The sequence below is a fragment of the Carcharodon carcharias genome, chromosome 4 (genome assembly GCF_017639515.1).
Source record: "Carcharodon carcharias isolate sCarCar2 chromosome 4, sCarCar2.pri, whole genome shotgun sequence".
In the NCBI taxonomy this organism is placed as follows: domain Eukaryota; kingdom Metazoa; phylum Chordata; class Chondrichthyes; order Lamniformes; family Lamnidae; genus Carcharodon; species Carcharodon carcharias.
The window spans coordinates 156,389,278-156,410,881 of record NC_054470.1 but is presented as its reverse complement, the minus strand read 5'-3'; the positions used below and the strand labels follow the sequence as shown (position 1 = coordinate 156,410,881).

The 21,604-nt window shown below is 42.2% G+C and overlaps 1 protein-coding gene across 2 annotated transcripts in view; it reads right to left on the bottom strand.

The window, feature by feature from the left end:
* arhgef28a (Rho guanine nucleotide exchange factor (GEF) 28a) overlaps positions 1-21,604 on the bottom strand; it is a 535,445-nt gene that overhangs the window by 412,970 nt on the left and 100,871 nt on the right. For both annotated transcript variants that reach the window (XM_041186008.1, XM_041186009.1), the window contains exons 5-6: positions 20,253-20,436; positions 11,157-11,346 (exon numbers count right to left, since the gene is read on the bottom strand). In XM_041186008.1, the coding sequence (XP_041041942.1) occupies positions 11,157-11,346; positions 20,253-20,436 (374 nt within the window). The remainder of the gene's footprint in view (positions 1-11,156; positions 11,347-20,252; positions 20,437-21,604) is intronic.

The following is a 21,604-nucleotide window of genomic DNA, read 5'->3' as shown; positions in this document are numbered from 1 at the left end:
ACATTATTTCCTTTTCAGAAAACCATGTTGGCTCTGATTACTTTGAACTTATCCAAGTGCACTGCTATACCTTCTTTAATAATAGCTTCTAACATTTTCCTTATGACAGATTCAAGCTAACTGGCCTGTAGTTTCCCTCTGTATCCCTCTCTTTTTGAATAATGGAGTTACATTTGCTATCTTTCAATTTAATGGAATCTTTCCCACATCTAGGGAGCTTCAGAAAATTAAAACCAATGCATCAACTATCTCACTAGCCACTTCTTTTAAGACCCGAGGATGGTCCATCAGGACCCAGGCACTTGCCAGCCTACAGCTCCAACAATATACTCAGTACCACTTCTCTGGTGATTGTACTTTTCTTCTCTGGTGATTGTACTTTTCTTGAGTTTCTCCCTCCTTTCCATTTCCTGATTTGTAGCTGCTTCTGGGTTGTTACTTGTATCCTCTCTAGTGAAGACCAATGCAAAATACCACTTCATTTCATCTACCATTTCCTTGTTCTCATCAATTCTCCAGACTCACTTTCTATAGGACCAAAAATCGCTTTGTTAACTGTTTCTTTTTTAAATATTTATAGAAACTCATACTATCTGTTTTTATATCTCTGGCTAGTTTTCCCTCGTACTCTAATTTTGTCCTCCTTATTAATCTTTTAGACATCCTTTGCAGTTCCTTATATTCTACCAATCTTTGCATAATTATATGCTTTTTCTTTAAGATTGATACTATCTTTAACCTTTCTAGTTAACCACAGATGGTGTGTCCATCATTTGGACTTTTTCTTACGCGTTGGAATGTATCTAGTCTGTGTATTCTGAAATATCCCTTTAAATACTTGCCACTGCATCTCTATTGACCTATCCCTTAACCTAATTTGCCAATTCAATTTAACCAGCTCTGCTTTCATGCCATCATAATTGCCCTTATTTAAGTTAAATAACAAAGCCTCAGATCCACTCCTCTCTCCCTCAAACTGAATGTAAAATTCAATCATATTATGGTCACTGCTACCTAGGGATGCCTTCACTATGAGATCGGTAATTAATCCCATCTCATTGCACAATACCAGGCCTAGTATAGCCTGCTCTCTGGTTGGCACAGAACATGCTGTTCTAAGAAACTATCCTGGAAACATTCTATGAACTCATCAAGGCTCATCAAGATTAAAATCTACCATGATTATCACTGTGTCTTTCCAACAAGCTTCTATTATTTTTTCCTTTATGCTCTACCCTACCAACTGGTTGCAATGAGGCAGCCTGTACACAACTCACACAAGTGACTCCTTGCCTTTACCATTTCTCATCTCTACCAAAACCGTTTCCACATCCTGGTTTCTTGAACTTAGGTCATCCATCTCTATTGTGCTAATACCATCATTAACAGTGCCACCCCTCCTTTTCCTCACTTCCTGCCTTCCTAAATGCCCCATACCCTAAAGGGTATTCAGGTTCCAATCCATGTCCTCCTGCAACCATTTCTCTGTACTGGCTATCAAATTGTACTTATTTATTTCTATATCCGCTCTCAGTTCATCTGCTTTGTCCTATTCTTTGATTTACCACATCTTCCCAAATTTGTATGCTTAGTTTAAAACTCTTAGTTTAAAACTCTCCCTAGTTATGTGGCTCGCAAGAACACCGGTCCCAGCACGATTTGTGTGTGACCGTCCCAACAGTACAGATCCCACTTTCCCCAGTATTGGTGCCAGTACCCCACAAACTGGAATCCACTTCACCCACACCAGTCATCTCCCTAACTTGATTTGTCCTAAGCCAATTTTCACATGGCTCAGGTAATAATCCAGAGATTATGACCTTTGGGGTTCTGCTGGTTAATTTGGTGCCAAGTTTCTCATACTGACTATGCAGAACCTCCTTCTTTCTCCTGCCTATGTCACTGGTACCAACATGGACCACATTGACTGGGTCCTCCCCTTCCCACTGCAAGTTCCTATCCAGCCCTGAGCAGATGTGCCAAACCCTGGCATCGGGCAGGCAACACAGCCGTCTGGACTCGCACTCTTTGCTGCAAAGAACAGTGTCAATCTCTCTGACTATACTGTTACCTACTACCATTACGTTCCTTGTAATTCCCCCTGCTTGAATGGCTTCCTGTACCACTGAGCCATGGCTAGTCAGCCCATCCACCCTGCAGCTCCCACTCTCATCCAAACAAGCTGAAAAAACCTCAAACATGTTGGACAATTGCAAGGGCTGAGGCTTCTGCACTCCAGTCCTCTGGGTCTCCTTACCTGCCTCACTTGCAATCACACCCTCCTGTCCCTGACCACTGACCAAATCAGAAGACCCTATCCTAAGGGGTGTGACTGCTTCCTGGAATAAAGTGTCCAGCTAACATTCCACCTCCGTGACGTGCCACAGTGTCTGCAGCTCGGCCTCCAGCTGAATAACTTGCAGCCGAAGTTCCTGAAGCCGCAAACACTTACTGCAGATGTGTTTGCCCTGAATCACACCAGTATCCAGAAGCTCCCACACCCTGCAATCGCAGCACATCACCTGCCCTGCCATCTCCAATATGTGTTGATTAATAATTGCTAATTAATTAATTGTAACTAATAAAGCCTACACCTCCTAATAGGTAGTAAACTTTACAATACTGATAAAACAATACAATACTTACAATACTGATAAAAATAATAATCCCAGTAACTGGTTTACTTGCTCTTTCTGCTGCACCAAAGTGGAAATCAAATACTGGAAGCTGAAAAAGAGTACAAGAAAAAAGCACACCCACCCACCTTTCACTGAACTCCCTACTCAGCACACTTTGCTTCTTGCAGTAAACCTTACTTAAAGCACCTCTTTCCCCCATGCACCAAATTCCCACTTTGAACCAAATTTCCAAATATACTCTTGTCTCACACAGACTGAAGTTTCCCCTCACTGACTGTTCACCTGCTACTGCTTACAACTTGAATTTTTGAAGAGGGTGTTGGTATTATCGACCTAGAGGGGTACCTTCTGCTCTGGAAGCCAAGCTGTCCTGTTCAATTGACGGGTTTGAGCTGGATGTCAGAAGGTGCTTTCAAAACAGTAGGTCTGCGAAGAGGATTACCTCCACCCTGTCCTCTCTTAAAATTGATTGCTCTTTTTGGCATTCATCCCTTTGGAACTGGCAATGTTTCAGCTTTTTTTTTTATTTGAGTCTGACAGCAAACGCCAGCAAGTTATTCAAATATGGAGGTCATCAAAACTCAGTCTGATCCTGCTCTTACTAGATTTCCATGCTCACCAGGCTGATCTTTCACCTTTTTAGCTGAACGGAGCCAAGACTAATTGTGGTGCCCAGCTGCCAAAGTTCTCAACTGAGATCAGCTAACCAGGAACCAGACTAGGAGGTCTTGTTGTCTCTGGTTAAATGGTAGAGTGAGGAATGCAGTTATCCATTAGATCATCATGTAAGCTGCTGATATGAGGATTGAAGTGTCTTCGAACCAAAGGATATAATTTTAAGTTACCACAGATCTGAAGATCTTGGCTTTCTCAACAGCTAATTTGCTTAGTTACAAAATGCTATGATCTGATCAAACAGCTTGGCCTTATTTTCCTTATTTAAAAAGATTCTCCAAATTGTCTTCCTTAAAAGGCTAATGATTCAATCTATCATTTCACTTTAGAGATGGATGTTCCACATTTTTTGCTCCCCTCCCTGCTTTTGTTTTGCCAGATATGGGAAGGATGGAGGCTGAAAGTCAGCTCTTCATGACTTGCCCATTGAGGGGAAACTGTGGACAGGCTCATGCTAAAGACATGCAAACAACACCTGTGGCCACGTAACCCCTGGTGTTCATTGCAGGTGGTGGGATAGCTGTTGGGTCCCAAACATCAACCTCATCTACAAACAGAAGGGAGAGGGAGGAAATCAGAAATTGGAGTTCGGAGAATCAGCTTTGACGTTCATTGACTGCTGAAAGAATAATATTTCAACCAGACATTGAACAGCACAAACTAGGCATTTTAATTCCCTCTATTTTTTTTTTTTACTGATAGTCAGTATTTCTAATCTCAGCAATTTAATGTTCCCCACTATTTAGTAACTCCTTGTGGAACTCATTGGAAAATTTATTATTTTCCCATTTGCTTATCCATTTGGGGCTTAATATGGACAAGATTCTGTCAAAGGTCATCACCAATTGGGTCAAGTCTGCTCTGGAGTTGGTGAGCCACCCTGATCAAACTGGCACAGTACCTGGCAGGGAAATCTCTGCCAGCCTCATGCTATTTAGGGAGATGATCGGCTATGTGGAGGACAGGGTGCGGACACCTGTCTCATCAGCTTGAACCAGAAGATGGCTTTTGATTAAATATCACACACCTACATGATGGATGTGCTCTTCAAAACAGGGTTTGGAGAGGAAATCTGCAATTGAACCAAATGCCCTACACAAACATCAGTAGTGAAGTTTCAACAAGTGGAAAGCTTTCCAATATAATCTGGAGTCAGGCAGGGCTGCCTTTCTCTCCTGTCTTATATGTTAACTGTATCGCACCTTCTGCCAAGGCCATCAGGAAGGATGAGAGGATAAGAGGGGTGACAATCCCAGGCACCGAAAACAGTCAAGTCAAAACTTCCCTGCACATGGATGACATTGCCGTCTTCTGCTCAGATCCACTTGGTTCGCAGATTGATGAACATCTGTAGCAAGTTCGAACCAGCCTTGGAAGCCAAAGTAAATCACAGCAAGAATGGCATCATGTTCTTTGGGAACTGGGCCAACCAATCCTTTATCAGCTTCACCGTCAGGTCAGACATCCAGAAGGTGCTGGAGATATGGTTCAGAAGGACCAGGATGTGTTCCAAAACCTAGAAGGAAGGAGCATGTGGTCATGGGTGAAAGAGAAACTGGGCATGTGGGAGCAGAAGTCCCTTTCCATTGCTGGTAAAATCCTGGTCATCAGGTATGAGGCACTTTCCATGTTGCTCTACACAGTACAGGTCTGGATCGTACCCCAAATTGATGGTCACCCAAGCCATCTTCCACTTTATCTGGAGATCGAAAATGGACGGTGTCCTCAGTGAGATGTTGTACAACTCTCTAGACAAAGTGGGAAAAAATGTACCCAATGTTGCCTTCACCATAACGGCCACCTTCGTGTGAGGTTGTATCAAGCTCTGTGTAGACCCTTGGCATACAAACATCAAGTGTCACTACATACTGAGGTTTTATCCGTCCCTGGAGTTTGTGAAGGATGATGTGTCGCTCATTGACAAGTTTTTTTAAAAAAAATACCTTTGACCAAAATCCATCAGGGTGTGGTCTGCATCTTCTTCGAGGCACTGCAGGAAAAGGAAATGGTGGATCCTGTCGGATGGTTCCCTGAACAGACTGTCATAGTCATTTGGCAGAATGTCTCATTGCTAGAACTTTCAAACAAGCACCAAGACTTAGTTTGGCTGATGGTGAGAAGGGCCCTTCCTGTTAAATCCTCCATGCACGACCCAAGTCTAACCACTCTGCAGTCTGCCCTTGAGGCAGCTGCAATGGGGGACATATCATCATCCACCTCCTTCTGGAGTGTGCCTTCGCAGAGCAGGTCTGGAAAGAGATGCAGTGGTTTTTGCTGCTGTTCATCCCAAACGGCTCCATAAGAGAGCTTTGTACTCTAGGAGTTGTTCCCAGGAACACACACTAAGATCAACATTAGCTGTTGTTGGAGGACCATCAACTTGTGAAAAACACTCTTTGGTCTCCCTGAAAATTGTTGGTCTACCAGTGCAAAGAACTATTGAAGATTGAGTGTTGCAGACAAGCACATGTCAAGGTCCAGGACTATGTGCAGAGGGATGCACTAAAGCTTACAGCAACAGTCACAAAGCCTTAATGGGGAAAGGCCACAGTACAGTACACAGAGGGGCATAAACCTGTGTAAAACCCCTTGGGCTGTATGCACCACAGAATGTTGACATGAAATGTAATTTTGTTTTATTATTCATGGGATGTGGGCTCCGCTGACTGGGTCAGCATTTATTGCCCATCCCTAATTACCCTTGAGAAGGTGGTGATGAGCTGATTTCTTGAACCACTTCAGTCCATGTGATGTAGGTACATCCATAGTGCTGTTAGGAAGGGAGTTCCAGGATTTTGACCCAGCAACATAAGCACTAGGAGCAGGAGTAGGCAATTCAGCCACTCGAGCCTGCCCCGCCATTCATTACGATCATGGCTGATCTCATTTCGGCATCAACTCCAATTTCCCACCCTCTCCCCATAACCTTTCAACCCATTACTAATTAAAAATCTGTCTATCTCCTCCTTAAATTTATTCAGCGTCCCGGCATTCTACACATTCATGTCCCTTTGAGAAAAGTAATTCCTCCTCAACTCTGATTTAAATCTACCACCCCATGGCCTAAAACTATGGCCTCTCGTTCTAGAATGCCCCAGAAGGGGAAATACCCGCTCCACGTCTACTTTGTCTATCCCCTTTAGCATTTTATATCCTCAATTAGCTCTCCTCTCATCCATCTAAACTCTAGTGAGTATAGGCCTAAACGGCTCAATCTCTCCTCATAAGACAAGCCCTGCATCTCTGGAATAAATCTAGTGAACCTCCTTTGAACTGCCTCCAGTGCAACTAAATCCTTCCTCAAATAAGGGGACCAAAACTGTGCATAGTACTCCAGGTGCCGTCTCACCAAGGCCTTGTACAGTTGCAAAAACACTTCCCTATTTTTATACTCTATTTCTTGCAATAAATACAACAGTGAAGGAACGGTGATATATTTCCAAGTCAGGATGGTGAGTGACTTGGAGGGGAACCTCTAGGTGGTGGTGTTCCCATCTATCTGCTGCCCTTGTCCTTCTAGATGGTAGTGATCGTGGGTTTGGAAGGTGCTGTCTAAGGAGCCTTGGTTAATTCCTGCAGTGCATCTTGTAGATGGTACAGACTGCTGCCACTGTGCGTCGGTGGTGGAGGGAGTGAATGTTTATGGATGTGGTGCCAATCAAGTGGACTACTTTGTCCTGGACGGTGTCCAGCTTCTTCAGTGTTGTGGGGGCTGCACTCATCCAGGCAAGTGGGGAGTATTCCATCACGCTCCTGACTTTTGCCTTATAGGTGGTGGACAGGTTTTGGGAGTCAGGAGGTGAGTTACTTGTCCCACGATTCCTAGTGTCCAATCTGCTCTTGTAGCTACAGCGTTTATATGGCTAGTCCAGTTCAGTTTCTGGTCAATAGTAACCCCCAGGATGTTGACAGAGGGGGATTCAGTGATAGTGATGCCATTGAAATCAAGGGGCAATGGTTGAATTCTCGCTTGTTGGAGATGGTCATTGCCTGACACTTGTGTGGCGTAAATGTTACTTGCTACTTGTCACCCAAGCCTGGATATTGTCCAGTTCTTACTGCATTTGGACATGGGCTGCTTCAGTATGTATATTTTAAATATAACTTGTAATGACAAGTGCAGTGAGGCACTGTTTTAAGAGAAACTGATCTGTATTGCACTTCATGCCATGTCAAATTTGAATTGCTATGTAATGTAACTTTACAAATTTTGTGAATAAAGAATCTTTTTGGAAGACAATCAGAGGTCAAAAGTTGCAGACAAGGTGCCAGAATAGAAGGATGAGGGGCCAGTGCAAGCACTTTCAGATCACTGCCCAAAAGAGGCTCATTGGATAAAAAAGATCATCTGAAACAAAATTAGAATCTATTCTCAGGCAGCATGCCAGCCACCTCTTTTCCACACAATATAGTGGCATAGGTCCCTGTCAGAATCTGGGGAGCCAGACTGCCGTATGACGATGGTCCCTTGCCCAGAAATACAGCCGGACCCAGTGGCATTTGGGAAATGATGGAAGACAAGCCCACACACCACCCCCACCTCCACCTCCCCCCAAGAGATGTGCCCCAAATTAAGAAGGTGCCAAATGTCTAGGCATGTAACTGTAATGTTAGTAATATGTTCATAATCTCTGAACTCCATAATACTCCAAAATTTTTCAATTACTATAATCCTTCACTGCATGCCCCACTGTTATATATAGTAAAATAATATTTTGCCACTATGTGCATAAAGGCTTAAAAAAGTTATTTCGTAGTAGGACTACTCTTATTTGTTCCACTCTTATCTATCCAATCGGATCTCCAATGTATTCTCTTCCAGTCCTTGCACTGTTACTTCATTCAAGGATTATCCTCATCCCACTTCTCATCCTCATTTACATGCTGCCCCTTATGACATCATTAGAACATATAGGCCCAGCTTCCACATATATACTGATGACACACAACGCTGCCTCTCCAGCGCCTCTCTCTCTCTCTCTCTCTACCCTTCCACTGCCTCAATACGGTCAGACTGCTTGCCCAACAATCAGACCATAGCAGCTGCAATTTCCTTCAGCTAAATGCTAGAAAGACTGCAGTGATCGTCTTCAGGGTCTACTTCTCCACGAACTCCATGGTCACCATCAATCGCACCCCTCTTCCTGGTTCAACCAGGCTGATTGCAATTGTTAAATTCAAATAAAGGCAATCAGGCAGGATTTTTCACCCCCGTCCACCGCCAGGACTGTCCCGTCCCACCTTAAGTCATTGGACTTTAGGTTGGGCCACTGCATTGCCCACGACGGGTCCTGCCACGGCGGGGCCGGAGAATCCCGGCCAATGAGATGGGTATGAAGGCAGAGTTGGCTTAAGTGGAATGGGAAAATAGATAAAGTGGTAGAGAAGCGGTGGCACCCATTTAAGGAGATATTTCATAACTCTCTACAAAGATATATTCCATTGAAAAACAAAAAGATGCTATAAGAAAGATGCACCATCCGTGGCTAACTAAAGAAATGAAGGATGGTATCACGTTGAAAAAAAAATGTAAAATGCTGCAAAGATTAGTGAAGCACAGAATATTGGAAACATTTTAGAAACCAGCAAATAATGACTAAAACATACTGAAGAGGAAAAAATTGGAGCATGATAGAAGCTTCTACTAATATATAGAAAGGAAGACAGTAACTAAAGCAAGTGTTGGTCCTCTAGAGGACGAGGCTGGGGAATTAATAATGGGAAACAAGGAAATGGCAGAAACTCTGAACAAGTATTTTGCATTTGCTTTCACAGTACAAGACATAAATGGCATTCCAAGAATAGTACAGAATCAAAAGGGAAAGGGAGGGAGAAAAAAATCTCAATCACTAGAGAAAAAGTACAAGGAAAACTAATAGCACTAAAAGCTGACAAGTCCCATGGACCTGATGGCCTACATTCTCAGGTCTGAAAAGAAGTGGCTGCAGAGTTAGAGGATGCATAAATTGTAATCTTGCAAAATTCTCTAGTTTCTGGAAAATTCCCGGCGGATTTGAAAAATGCAAATGTTATATCTCTGTACAAGAAAGGAGGGAGATAGAAAATAGGAAACCATAGGGCCAGTTATTCTGATATCCATTATTGGGGAAATGATAGAATCCATCAACAAGGAAACAATAGTAGGACATTTAGAAAATCATAATACAAATCAGGCAGAGACAACTTGGTTTTGTGGAGTTCTTTGAGGATGTAACAAAGGGAACTTGTGGATGTAGTATATTTGGATTTCCAAAAGGCATTCAATAAGGTGCCACACAAAAGCTTACTGCACAAGAAAAGAGCTTAGGGTGTTGGGGGTTCTATATTAGCATGGATAGGGGATAGGCTAACAGACAGCAAACAAAGAGTCAAGATGAATGGATCACTTTCAGATTGGCAAACTGTAACTAATTCACTAATGTCTTTCAGAAAAGGATATCTGCCATCCTTACCTGTGCCAAGGGTACAGAATGTCTTCTGGGTGGGGGGCTTCAATGTCCATCACCAAGAGTGGCTCCGTAGCACTACTACTGGCTGAGTTGGATGAGTTCTAAAGGACATAGCTGCTAGTCTGGGTCTGTAGCAGGTGGTTAGGGAGCCAAGAGAGAAAAACCCACAACCTCATCTTCAAACAATCTGTCCAGATGCATCTGTCCATAACAGTATTGGCAGGAGTGACCACCACACAGTCCTTCTTGATACAAAGTCCCATCTTAATATTGAGGATACTCTCTGCGTGGCACTATACTACCGTGCTGAATGAGATAGCTTTCAAGCAGATCTAGCAATTCGAGCTGGACATCCATGAGGCACTGTGGGCCATCAGCAGCAGCAGAATTATACTCAACCACAATCTGTAATCTCATGGCCCGGCATATCCCCCGCTCTGCCATTACCATCAAGCCCAGGGGATCAATCCTGGTTCAATGAAGAGTGCAGGGTGGCAGCCAAGAGAAGCACCAGGCATACCTAAAAATGAGGTGTTAACCTGGTGAAGCTACAACACAGGATTCATGCATGCTAAACAACAGAAGGAGCATACAATAGAAAGAAACATGCAATCCCACAACCAACAGATCAGATCTAAGTCATGCAGTCCAGCCACATCCAGTCATGAATGGTGGTGGATGTTAGTACCTATTACCTTTATCTGTTGATGGATGTTAAATACCTAGTAGTTTAAGATAATAAAGTGAACAGGTGTTGATATTGATTAGTTAATTATAATAAGAGTCAGAATTTGGGGGGTGGGGGGGGAGCTTGTGGTGACTCGGGGCAATGGGGGCGCAATGTGATGGGGGAGACGGCAGTTCTTGGGAAACTTTGGAAAATTAAAACCAATGTATCTACTATCTCAGCAGCCACTTCTTATAAGGATGAAGTTTATCAGGACCTGTGGACTTATTAGATTTTAGTTCTGATAATTTTCTCAATACCCTTTCCCTGGTGATTGTAATTGTTTTAGGTTCCTTCCCCCCCTTTCACCTCTTGATTCACAATTATTTCTGGCATGTTATTTGTATCCTCTACAATGAGGACAGCCACAAAGTATCTCTTCAATTCATCTGCCATGTCCTTGTTTTGCATTATTAATTCCCCAGACTCACTTTCTAGAGGATCAACACTCGCTTACTCTTTTCCTTTTAAAGTACCCTTAGAAACTCTTACTATTTGTTTTTATTTTTCTAGCTAGCTTTCTCTCATACTCTAATTTCTTCTTACTTATTACTCTCCAAATCCAGACAGGAAGCAAATGTCCACCACTATTCAGGTGACAGCATAATTATGCTGCCTTTTATATTTGTGACAGATTTAAATTGCAGGAAGATATTTTCAATTTACCGCATTTTCCAAGTTAGCATCCTGCATATATCTCTGCAGAAGTAGAATATCTGACTCCAGTGAGTGCCTTATCTTGTTTTCCATGGTCAGTATGAAAGTGTTTGGTCCATTAACACACTTCTGTAGTACGTGGCTGTCACCATAAGTCTTATAGATTCTGACTGAGGGTGTGACTTGGGAATTCTCAATACTAAAGACAGAGAAAAAGAGGGAAAAAATGAGTTTCAAAGTACCCCTCCATAAACAGCTTTCAAACATAATTAATAATTATCTTGAACAATTCAAAACAGAAAAAAAAGAACGAACTTTGATTTATATATTGCCATTCACAAATTCCTAAAGAACTTCATAGTCAATTAACCAATTTTGACAGGTTGTCACTGATATAATGTAGGGAAGTGCAGCAGTCAAATTGTGCAGAGCAAGATCCCACAAATAGAGGTTCTTTTTCTGATGTTGATTGAGAGATACATATTGGGTAAGGCACTGGAGAACTCCTCTCTTCTTTATCACGTAGTGCCAGGGAATTTTTTTACATGTACCCAAGACAGCAGACAGGCTCAGTTTAACACTTTACCTAAAAGCATCAGCTGATATAATGTGCACTGATCTCTGGAGTGGTAAGAGTGCTGCTGCTAACCCATGGTTGATACCTATAAAGTTTTGCAGAAATACAGCACACTGTAATCGATAAACTATAAATTTTGCTTTATTCATTTATCCATTCAATATTATTTTTGTTTGAGGCAGATATTGTAAATGTTACTTTAAAAGACACGGCATTTTCAGAAATGCTATTACAAATTAGAGGCTGAGGTGGTGGTACATGGATGGAGATGAAGCACTGATTTAGTCTGCTCTGTTTAGGATCAGGAGTAAACTATTCAGGCCTTTGAGACTGCATCTATCATTCATTTAAATTATGGCTGATCTATCACCCAAACCAGTCTATGTTTCATAACCTATGCTATGATTACCTTCAGTCTTGCAAGCTACAATTGTCCCCATATCCACAACCTTATGGGAGAGAAAATTCCTTTGCATCCTGTACTGAGTTTGAGAGATGTCTGGTGATATTCCCACATTTTCCTCCTCATGCTTTCAAACCTCTCTGCAGCTTTTTGACATGATTAACCATACCATCCCCCTCCATTGCCTCTCCTTCATTAACCAGTTCAGTGGACCAGCCCTCAGCTGGTTCCACTCTTACCTATGCAATAATAAGAGTTTCAGAAATCGCTTCCCTTCCTTCTCCAACATTGTTACTGCTGGAGTTCCTCAAGGATATATCTTTAGCCCAAACTCTTGGTGATAGTATCTGCGAATATGCCATCAACTTGCACGTGTACACTCACAATACCCAGCTCTACTCCTTTTGTCTGCAGTAGGGTGCTGTGTTTGGCTGTAGTATAGTGCTTCAGTTGGAGATTGGTAACTATCTAAAGTCTAGTCTTTCTTTAATTTAGCAATTAACTAAAAGTTGCTGTTAGGGTTGGAAGGTGAGTTTTAGTCCAGCCTTAAAACAGGGCTCATACAGGCTCTGCTTGCAACTGTAACTTGTTCATTAGATAACTGGCCTAATCAGGTTTTCAGAGGCTAAGTTCAGAGAGTATAAAGGTAGGCTATCGTATAGTCCTGACTTTGTCTGCACTGAAGTGCTGTGTTTGGCTGCAGTAGAGAGCTTCAGTGGAGATTGATGACTGAGGGAGTTTAAGGGGTAAATTCTATCTAAAGTCTAACCTTTCTTTAACTTAGCAATTAAATAATAGTTGCTGTTAGGGTTGGAAGAAGTTGAGTTGTAGACCGGAAAGGAGAGGCCAGTGAAAGTGGTATGAAAGGGCGCGAGAAACAGAGGCTGAGACTGGAGAGGAGAAGCGTACCCTCAGGACCTTCAGACGGTGGAGTTTGAAGTGACGTCATGATTCAACAAGTGACGCAACACAGGGGAGGCAGCTGATTGGTAAGCAGGGTAAGGTGAGTACTTCTACTTTTTCTACTCATTAAACTGCTGCAGTCCATTAACTTAAACAAACTAAGGTGAGGACTTTGCACTGTAGTGGGAGTGTTTGGAGTGGAATAAGGCCCCTAGCGTAGTTAGTATTCTTTGAAGGGAGTATCTAATGAGCTTAACCTGAAGGGAAGTCATAACAGCAGAGCTCGTACCTGTGATATGCTCCTCCTGTGCTATGTGGGAAGTATGAATACTTCCAGTGTCCCTGGTGACCATGTGTGCAGGAAGTGTGTCCAACTGCAGCTACCGGCTAATTGCATCCCAAGGATGGGAACTGAACATCCAAGGGTACTCAATATTTAGGAAGGACAGCTAAATAGGGAAAGGAGGTGGGGTAGCACTGTTAGATAAGGAGGAAATCAATGCAATAGTGAGGAAGGATATTGGCTAGGAAAATCATGATGTGTAATCTTTCTGGGTGGAGATAAGAAACACCAAGGGGCAGAAAACTTTGTAGCGGGTTGTCTATAGGCCCCCAAACACTAACGGAGATGTAAGGGAAGGTATTAAACAGGAAAATAGAGACACATGCAATAAGGGTACAACTATAATCATGGGTGACTTTAATCTTCATATAGATTGGACAAGCCAAACTAACAATAATACTATGGAGGAGGATTTCCTGGAGTGTGTACGTGATGGTTTTTTAGACCAATACGTTGAGGAACCAACTAGAAAGCAAGCTATCCTAGACTGGATATTATGCAATGAGAAAGGATTAATTAACAATCTTGCGTGTGGGGTCCCTTGGGGAAGGGCGACCATAAAATGAAAGAATGTTCATTGAGATGGAGAGTGAAAAAGTTGAATCCAAAACTAGGGTCCTGAATCTAAATAAAGGGAACTACGAGGGTATGAGGCACGAGTTGGCAATGATGGATTGGGGGACCTTACTAAAAAGGCGGATGGTAGATAGGCAATGGCTAATATTTAAGGAACACATGCAAGAATTACAATTATTCATTCCTGTTTGGCGCAGAAGTAGAACAGGAAAGGTGGCTCAACCATGGCTTACAAAAGAAATTAACGATAGTATTAGGTCCAAAGAGGAGACATAAAATTGCCAGAAAAAGCAACAAGCCTGCAGATTGGGAGCAGTTTAGAATTCAGCAAAAGTGGACAAAAAGATTGATCAAGAAGGGGAAAATGGAGTATGAGGGTAAACTTGCAGGGAACATAAAAGGTTCTATAAATATGTGAAGAGAAAAAGATTAGCCAAGACAAATGTCGGTCTCTTATAGTCAGAAACGGGGGAAATTATAATGAAGAACAAAGAAATGGCAGAAGAATTGAACACATATTTTGGTGCTGTCTTCACAAAAGAGGACACAAATAATTTCCCAGAATTATTAAGGAACCAAGGGTCTAGTAAGAGGAGGGAGTTGAAGAAAATCAGTATTAGTAAAAAAATGATGCTAGTGAAATTAATGGGGTTAAAGGCTGAAAAATCCCCAGGGCCTGATAATCTATATCTCAGAGTACTAAAGGAAGTGGCCCTGGAAATATTGGATGCATTGGTGGTCATCTTCCAAAATTCTATAGACTCTAGAGCAGTTCCTACAGATTGGAGGGTGGCAAATGTAACCTCACTATTTAAAAAAGGAGGGAGAGAAAAAACAGAATTACAGACCAGTTAGCCTAACATCATTAGTGGGGAAAACGCTAGCGTCTATTATAAAAGACATGGTAACAGAACACTTGGAAAGCATTAACGGGATTAGACATAGTCAGTATGAGTTTATGAAAGGGAAATCATGCTTAACTAATCTACTGGAGTTTTTTGAGGATGTAACTAGTGGAATAGATAAGGGAGAACCAATGGATGTGGCATAGTTTGATTTCAATAAGGCTTTTGATAAGATCCCAGATAAGAGGCTGGTGGGAAAAATTAAAGCACATGGGATTGGGGGGTAACATACTGGCATGGATTGAGAATTGGTTGACAGACGGGAAACAGAGAGTGGGAATAAATGGGTCTTTTTCCGGATGGTAGGCGGTGACTAGTGGGGTTCAGTGCTTGGGCCCCAGCTATTCACAATATATAAAAACGACATGGATGAGGGAACCAAATGCAATATTTCCACATTTGCTGACAACACAAAACTGGGTGGGGTTGTGAGGAGGATGCAAGGAGGCTTCAGGGCAATTTAGACAAGTTGTGTGTGTGGGCAAACACATGGCAGATGCAGTATAATGTGGATATATGTGAAGTTATACACTTCGGTGTGAAAAACAGAAAGACAGAGCATTATTTAAATTGTAATAAGGTGGGGATATACAAAGGGATCTGGGTGTTCTTGCACACCAGTCAATGAAAGTAAACAGGCAGGTGCAGCAAGCAATTAGGAAGGCCAATGGCCTTCATTGCAAAAGGATTTGAGTTCAGAAGTAGGGATGTCTTACTGCAGATATACAGGGCCTTGGTGAGGCCACACCTGGAGTACTGCGTGCAGTTTTGGTCTCCCTACCTAAGAAAGGGTATACTTGCCATAGAGGGTGTGCAGCAAAGGTTCACTAGGGTGACACCGGGGCTGGCAGGACTGTCGTATGAGGAGAGATTGGTTCGACTGAGCCTTTATTCACTAGAGTTTAGAAAATTGAGAGAGGATCTGATTAAAAAGTATAAAATTCTAACAGGGCTAGACAGACTAGATGCAGGGAAAATGTTTCCCCTGGTTGGGGAGTCTAGAATCAGGGACCACAGTCTCAGGATACGGGGCAGGCCATTTAGGACTGTGATGAAGAAAGATGTCTTCACTCAGAGGGTGGTCAACCTGTGGAACACTCTACCACAGAAAGCTGTGTCACTGAGTATATTCAAAAAAGAAATTGATAAATTTTTGGATATTAGGGGCATCGAGGGGTATGGAGAGAAAGTGGGAATGTGGCATTGAGATAGAGGATCAGCCATGAACATATTGAATGGCTGAGCAGGCTCGAAGGTCCAAATGGCCTGGTCCTGCTCCTAGTTTCTATGTTTATCCAACAGCTGGTCCTGGAGGAGTCATAATTTCCTGTAGTTAAATTTTGAGAAGACTGATGCCATTGTCTTTGGCCCTTACCACAAACTCCTGACCATTACTACAGACTCCACCCACTCCCCAACTGGAACCTGAGCTTCCAGTCATATGCCCTTTCTATCATAGAGATCATCAAATTCCATCCCGTCACCAACCCTACACCAATCATTCTGCCGCTGAAGCCCTCATCAATGCCTCTGTCAACTTCAGACTTAACTATTCCACTGCTCTTTTGGCCAGCCTCCCATACTCCACTCTCCAAAAAAACTTCAGTTCACAGAAACCTCTATCCATATTGTATCCTGTACCAATCCCAATAATCCAACACCCCTGTGCATGCTTCGCAGCTATGGTTCCCCACCATGCCATGGCTAATAGTTAAGATCCTCATACAGATCAAACCCTTTTATGGTCTCATCCTCTTGATCTCCATAACCTTCTCCAGGCCATTGAGAATTCTGCATTCCTTCAAATCTTTCTTGTTCAACTGTTCAGTGTATTAAAAATTGAGGAATGTCCCTAACAACATTCTACATTTGCACCCCAGATAGCACAAGACCAGGTGCAACACAAGTCCCCCTACCTATTACCCCACAATCTGCCACCTTTCTGGTCTATCTGATGGGACAAATTTGCTCTGAGTTACTTGAGAGTTTGCTGTACCAAAAATCATGTTCTGATTGCTCCATAGTTTCATGTGTCAGACAGAAGAAAGCAGTTCCTTTAATCTGGGTGGTTTAGAAGCCAAGTCCCAATTGAAAGGGCCACACTATCATCCACTCATTGAAGGCAACTTATTTTTATGCTTTTTCAAAAAAACTTCCCAGGTTTATAGTTCACTAGAGGTTTCTGAAGCATAACACCTCTCAACCAGTGAACCAGGGGTACTTGTTCTCGCTTGCTGGCATCACCTGAGCTTGTCCTGAAGCCCATTTTGCACATTAGTACATGCCATAGTAATTAATTTATTAATTCTATAGTTCCTGCAAAAGAGCTGTTCTTTCTATTACACCAACTATACAATCGTTATACTGTGCTTGGGCAAAGAGGAGGAAGGGATGAACAGTGCTCTGTGGATATATTTTGTACCTGTACTCGTAAGAGAGTACATATTGTTAATGGAATCCAAGCCAGCTGGTGAAGTCAAAACCAAGACATCGAGCTTTTCTGTACTAAGAGAGTTTGCTGACTTTGTTCAGTCTCATACCTTTCCTCTCACACCAAATATCCGAGCTGTCCACTCTGTACAAGTGACTCAAGTAATTAATTAAACAATGCCCTTCAGCTGTGTATCTTAACAATATAAACAACATACTTTTAACACATATATGGCGTTATGTCTTTTGATACTTCATGAAAAGCAAGTGGATAGTGAAACATAACTTCCCACTTTTATCTTGGTGAAAACAGAATCATATTGCACTCCTCTGCATGTGGCACAAAGTACATACAAACATACGAAACAGGAGCAGAAGTAGGCCATTCGGCCCTTCCACCATTCAATAGGATCACGGCTGATCTGTCTGTGTTTTGAATTCCACGTTCCCATCTACCCCGATAACCTTTGATTCCCTTGCCTAACAAGAATCTATCTACCTTTGCCTTAAGAATATTCAATAACCCCACCTCCACCGCCTTCAGAGTCAGAGAGTTCCGTAGGCCAGGATTCTGCCCTCATCAGGTAGGCTCGGCGGGGGTGAGCAGGAGCAGTCGGGAAGCCAGCCGCCACCCGCGATCGGGCCAGTTAAGGCCCAGACAGCATGAAATGTGTGCTGCAGTGCTCCGCGCTACCTGTGTGGGAGGGAGAGGCTGGCGAGCAGGGAACTTCGCACAGGTATGTGCAGGAAAAGCTCCCTGAGGCACAGAGATGCCTCAGGGAGATTAAGCTTTTTGAAAATTAAGAATAAAGAAATTTAAAACATTAAAAAAATGTCCCCTCATGTGACTTGTTATTAATGAAATTTAAAAATTTTTATTTAATTTTTATTTGCTGTTGGAAACCTCATCCTGCCCGTGGACGAGGTTTCCTAAAAAATCCAAATGCCTCTTGGCCTTTTTGCCTGCCCGCCAACTGTAAGGTTGGATGGGCAGCGAAAAATTGAACTCAATTATTACTTTATTGGTCTTAATAGGCCTTTTAATTGTCAGCGGGCGTACTGCCAACTCCCGCGTGCGCTCGCCAACCGAAATATCACGCACATGCACGATGAAGTTGGGGCGCTTGCCTGACATCGTGCGTCATTTTACGCTCGTTCGGATCAGGCGCATGCACGCCCGACGAACGAAAAATTCTGGCCACAGTCACACAACTCTCTGAGAGAATAAATTTCTCCTCATCTGTGTCCTAAAAGGGCACCCCCTAATTTTAACGTAGGAAAATGTGAAGCTGTTCACTTTGTTAGGAAGATTTTAAAAAGCAAAGTATTACTTAAGCAGGGAAGAGTTGTAGTATTCCAAGCTGCAGAGGGATCTAGGGGTTGGTAGTGCTTGAGTCACAAAAAGTTAGTACGCAGATACAGCAAGTAATGTCATGCCCCGTAGTTCTGGAGTCACCCACGAGAGGAAACATCATTTCCGCATCCACCTTGTCAGTACCATTCAGGATCTTCCACACTTCAATCAAGTCACCCCTCAGTCTTCTAAACTCCAGTGGAAACAAACCCAGTCTGTCTAACCTTTCCTCATAAGACAGCCCATTCATTCCAGGTATCAATCTAGCAAATCCCCTCTGAACTGCCTCCAACACATTTACATCTTTCCTTAAATAAGGAGACCAAAACTGCACACAATATTCAATATGTGGTCTCACCAATGCCCTCTATAACTAAAGCATAACATTCTTACTTTTATGTTCAATTCCTCTCGTTGTACCTACACATCATTTGTGACTCACGCACCAGAAACCCTCTGCAGCTTGGAATACTGCAACTGTTCTCAGTTTAAGTAACACTCTGCTTTTTTATTCTTACCACCACAGTAAACAACTTCACATTTTCCCACATGATACACCATCTGCCAGATTTTTGCCCACTCACTTAACCTATCTATATCCACCTGCAACCTCCTTATGTTCTCTTCACAACATGCTTTCCCATCTTTGTGTCATCATCAAAGTTGACTAACATGCCTTCACTCCCCTCATCTAAGTCACTGATACAAATTTGTAAAAAGTTGAGGCTCTAGCACAGACCCCTGTGGGACTCCAGTCATCACAATAAGAAAAAGACCCATTGAAGCATACTTTGTTTTCTGACAGCCAGCCAATCTTCTATCCAAGCTCATATGTTACCCCCTTCACCAAGCCCTTTTATTTTCCGCAATAACCTTTGATGTGGCACCTTATCAAGTACAGCATGTCTACAGGCTCTCTATCCACAGCACATGGTACTCCTTCAAAGAACTCCAATAAATTGGTTAAACATGATTTCCCTTTCACAAAAACCATGCTGACTCTTCCTGACTACCTTGAGTTTCTGCAAGTGCCCAGCTATAACCTCCTTAATGATCGATTCTAACATCTTCCCCACAACAGATGTCAAGCTAACTGGCCTATAGTTTCAAGTTTTCTGCCTCCCTCTGCCTCCCTCCCTTCTTGAATAGAGGGGTTATATTTGCTACTTTCCATTCTGATGGAACCGTTCCAGAATCTAACAAATTTTGGAAAAAGTCATGTTAATGTTCTCTCTCGACACTATCTGTTATCATGGAATTTGTTAAGAGGTGTCAATCAGCACCTTTTTCTCCATTTAGTCTAATGAGCTTGAACTATCACCAAAAAAATTCTCAAAACCCTTCTGAATAAGTAAAAGTATCACCTAAGTTAACACTTTTCCTATATTTACCTTGGGTATCCATACATTGAATTCTACATATTACCCACTTGTAAGGTCATTTGCAATTCTATACCAGCTCTTACACTCCTACTTCATTCTATATTTAAGACATTATACACTTATTTGGACATTTATCATAATCAAAACAGATTTGTAGTAATGAAGTTAAAAATAAATCCTGTCACATTAGAAATGGAAAACAGCCTTAATTCATATTACATCAGGTACTTACTCTTTGAAAAATTCAGCAAGGCATTGCATCCTGTTCTCCAATGCTAAGTCCACAGGTGTCACTCCTTCCTCATTGGGCACCATGATAGCTTGGATACCACCAGGCTTGCACAGCAGAAACTGAGAGAATTTATAAAGACCTAATCTCACTGAAACATGCAGCAGGGTTTCCCTGTGGATTATCTCTAGAAACAAAAAAGCAAATCAGGGTAAAGAGTTACTTCAATTGTCTAGAAGTTTTTTTTAAAGCATTCACCTTCTTGACTACTTCAACATTGGCACTGACGAAAACACAGGAGATAAATTATATCAAATCACAATGCCTGGTGACTGCAATCTGCCACTTTCTGACTTCATTCTAATAAGCTTCTAAGGCTAATATCAGCTCAAACTAAAGCTCAATTTTAAATGTTATTCATATCCACATTGACGCATCATTTCAACACTTCTGCCTGTTCCAGATAAAGCTCTCCACCTTCAAAAATACCCAGAAATTCACATGAAGTGCAAACTGGGCAAAGAACCAATGCAAGAGTCTATGTCCCTTTTTTCTTGGTTATGCGCTCAGGAGATAATTGTACTCTTGATGCAATGCAGAGAGAAATTTTAGCAGAATTTAGGGGACCTCCAGAGAAATCACAATGTATATCAGCCTTAATCTTTTAATTTAAATGGACTGATATAACTGTTAAATTAATGGAGAAAGGAAGCTTGTAGGTGCATGCTAAGTATTCATACACTTATACCCCATACTGTAATTTCGAGATCATAGTCATTGGTAGAAAAGGGCCCACAGACAGATCAAATACTAACTAGACAAGGGTGAAGGCACCAGAATGAACCACTGAGGAGATCATCCAAAAGGATAACTGGCAAGGTGGAAGGTTTAGTGAAATATAAAATATCTAATCAGGTTTGATTTGTGTACTATGGCGTACATATAAGCGCTGAAGGAACAAACATTTTAACTGCGCTATAAAGCAATGAATACCATCTCTGTACCACCACTCAAAATGCCAACAGCCTAGATCATCCTTTATGCTGTATGAAGCTGGATGAGGTGGCACTGTGGGGAAATGGTGTTGTAGTGGTAATGTGACAGGACTAATAATTCTGAATCCCAGGCTAATGCTATGGGAACATGGGTTCAAATATGGCAGCTGGTGCAATTTAAATTCAAATAATAAATCTGGAATTAGAAGCTGATCTCAGTAATGGTGACCATGACAACTATCATCAATTGTTGTGAAAACCCATCTGGTTCACTAATGTCCTTTAGGGAAGGAAATTTACCATCCTTACCCAGTCTCCAGGCCCACAGCAATGCAGTGGACTCTTAACTACCCTCTGCAC